The sequence below is a fragment of the Dendroctonus ponderosae genome, unplaced genomic scaffold (genome assembly GCF_020466585.1).
Source record: "Dendroctonus ponderosae isolate FM_Combo_2020 unplaced genomic scaffold, Dpon_F_20191213v2 Dpon_F_20191213_2, whole genome shotgun sequence".
Lineage (NCBI taxonomy): Eukaryota > Metazoa > Arthropoda > Insecta > Coleoptera > Curculionidae > Dendroctonus > Dendroctonus ponderosae.
Window position 1 is genome coordinate 15971193 of NW_026018165.1, and position 3270 is coordinate 15974462.

The 3270-nt window shown below is 35.4% G+C and overlaps 1 protein-coding gene across 3 annotated transcripts in view; it reads right to left on the reverse strand.

Moving 5' to 3' along the window:
- Window positions 1-3270, reverse strand: part of LOC109542180 (putative polypeptide N-acetylgalactosaminyltransferase 9) — a 62723-nt gene that overhangs the window by 35877 nt on the left and 23576 nt on the right. For all 3 annotated transcript variants that reach the window (XM_019911286.2, XM_019911285.2, XM_048663624.1), the window contains exons 3-4: window positions 2889-3012; window positions 2480-2681 (exon numbers count right to left, since the gene is read on the reverse strand). In XM_019911286.2, coding sequence (XP_019766845.2) covers window positions 2480-2681; window positions 2889-3012 — 326 coding nt within the window. The remainder of the gene's footprint in view (window positions 1-2479; window positions 2682-2888; window positions 3013-3270) is intronic.

Below are 3270 nucleotides of genomic sequence, written 5' to 3' on the forward strand. Positions count from 1 at the left end.
AAATCCACAATTTTTATTGCAAAATAGAGCGTTAAATTGCATACGTTTTTCTAGAAAATATTATTTTAGAAATGTTTCTAGTTTTCACACAAAATGCGAAAATTCAGAACTAATGCGAGTCCTCAAAACCGCTCTTGTTCGTTGGCTAGTAGTTAGAAAACCGGGTGAGCTACAAAGTTCTAGTTTTGATGCGAGATAGAGCGTTAAATTGCGTACTTCCTTATGCCAAACATCATATTAGGAGCATTTGCAGTTTTTACGCACAATTAAAAAAAATCAAGATTATTACGAGTCTTTCAGAACCGCTGTTATTCTTTGGTTCGTATTTACACAACTCGTTAAATCTGAAATCCACAATTTTTATTGCAAAATAGAGCGTTAAATTGCATACGTTTTTCTAGAAAATATTATTTTAGAAATGTTTCTAGTTTTCACACAAAATGCGAAAATTCAGAACTAATGCGAGTCCTCAAAACCGCTCTTGTTCGTTGGCTAGTAGTTAGAAAACCGGGTGAGCTACAAAGTTCTAGTTTCGTTGCGAGATAGAGCGTTAAATTGCGTACTTCCTTATGCCAAACATCATATTAGGAGCATTTGCAGTTTTTACGCAAAATTAAAAAAAATCAAGATTATTACGAGTCTTTCAGAACCGCTGTTATTCTTTGGTTCGTATTTACACAACTCGTTAAATCTCAAATCCACAATTTTTATTGCAAAATAGAGCGTTAAATTGCATACGTTTTTCTATTATTCATTATTTTAGAAATGTTTCTAGTTTTCACACAAAATGCGAAAATTCAGAACTAATGCGAGTCCTCAAAACCGCTCTTGTTCGTTGGCTATTAGTTAGAAAACAGGGTGAGCTACAAAGTTCTAGTTTTGATGCCAGATAGAGCGTTAAATTGCGTACTTCCTTATGCCAAACATCATATTAGAAGTATTTGCAGTTTTTACGCAAAATAAAAAAAAATCAAGATTATTACGAGTCCTTCAGAACCGCTGTTATTCTTTGGTTCGTATTTACAGAACTCGTTGAATCACAAATCCCTAATTTTTATTCCAAAATAGAGCGTTAAATTGCATAAGTTTTTCTATAAAACATTATTTTAGAAGTGTTTCTAGTTTTCACACAAAATGCAAAAACTTAAAACTAATGCGAGTCTTCAAAACCGCTCTTGTTCGTTGGCTCGTAGTTAAAAAACCGGGTGAGCTACAAAGTTCTAGTTTTCATTGAGTGTTAGAGCGTTAAATTGCGTAGTTTTTTTTATATTAAACATCATTTTAGAAATGTGTCGAGTCGCGCAAAATGCGAAAATTTAAGATTAATGCACTCGCATGCAACAAAAGTTGTTCTGAATACTCATTCAAAAGAACTTATATTCGTTGGCTCGTATTTAGAGCTTCAGCTACAGAGCTCTAGTTTTCATTGCAAGATAGAGCGTTAAATTGTGTATTTTTTTTATACCAAACATCATTTTAGAAAAGTTTCTAGTTTTCACAAAAAATGCGAAAATTCAGAACTAATGCGAGTTTTCAAAACCGCTCTTGTTCGTTGGCTAGTAGTTAGAAAATCGGGTGAGCTACAAAGTTCTAGTTTTGTTGCAAGATAGAGCGTTTAATTGCGTACTTCCTTATGTAAAACATCATATTAGGAGTATTTCCAGTTTTTACGCAAAATGAAAAAAAATCAAGATTATTACGAGTCTTTCAGATCCGCTGTTATTCTTTGGTTCGTATTTACAGAACTCGTTGAATCACAAATCCACAATTTTAATTGCGAAATAGAGCGTTAAATTGCGTACTTTTTTCTGGAAAACATTATTTTAGAAATGTTTCTAGTTTTTACACAAAATGCGAAAATTCGGAATTCATAAGAGTCTTCAGAACCGCTCTTGTTCGATGGCTTGTAGAGAATCCGGTGCTCAACAAAGCTCTTCATTGCGCTATAGAGCGTTAAATTGCTTACTTTTCTTTATACCAAAGATCATTTTAGAATTGCATCCAGTTTTCACACAAAATGCGAACATTTATAATAATGCAATTCTTCAGAACCGCTCTGGTTCGCTGGATCGTATTCAGAGAATCGGTTGAGCTACACAGCTTTAGTTTTCATAGCGAGACATCGTTTCATTCCGTAGTTTTTATACCAATTATTAAATCAACCCAAAACAACATAACTGAAGTATTGAAATGTATGTTAGTTTTACTGAAATTGCACCAATTTATTGCGAGAACAATGTTCAAGTCGATCACAGGCCCAGAAGATGAACTTATTTAAAGGCCAATAAATCGGGGCAAAGTAAAGAATACGATTTTTAAGGTAATTGAAGTTTAGACTTTTTCGGACTTTTAAGCGAAACGAACACACCTCTGAACATGAAAACTACTGGCGCTTGCCAAACGTCAGGAAGTAATTCTTTTCCACGACACCCTAAAAGGCCGAAAAACTATTGCTATTGGAGTCTTTCCGAAACCTCACCTGTTAAGTTTGTTGGCAACACAACCGCTTTTCCCATTTCGCCGGGCAGTTCTTGCGGAGGAGCCAGCACCGAGTCATCGTTTTCCCGTCTTTCGATGGAGTTTTCCTCCTTTTGGAACGGTATAAGTGGACCAGCCTCTCGATCGGCCACGTCCTCCTTATTCGCGTTGTGCCGCACTACCGAATCGCGAAAATCACCGATCTGAAATTAACGAAAAACCTCATTAAAGAACGTCAATCTGTGCTTAATTTAACGGGGAACATTTTAACAGATGAAACTGATAGCCATCAAAGACTTTCACTTGCTATCCAAACACTGACATTGTAAAACGTTGATTCAAGTTGTTTCAAAAGGAAATCAACTTAACTACAGCCTGAAGAATGTTGTATGCCTAAAATTCTTTTTTACCTGATTTTGATGTAGAGATTCGGCTAAGGGACCTCGATCGGCGGGTCCCGAATCCCGCATCATTAGCATGGCCACCGTAAACCATGCTGTACACACTATAACCACTAACTTGAGCACCAGAGATCTGAAACAAGAATAAAACTTGCTATTCGCTCAGTTTGTCAGCTAGAAACTAGAATCTGTATCAAATAAGCGACAACAATCTCAAGTAGATAAGTTCTATATTGTTGAGGCGGATTCATTTTTTACAAACTTTCTTTTGGGTATTTCGCATCAAAAATTTTTGTCTTTAAAAAAGACAGAATTTCCTCGCGTCTTTTATTACAGATTGATAAATAGTGCTCCTATTTCGCAATAAGAACGAATTATTTATCAAAAAGTA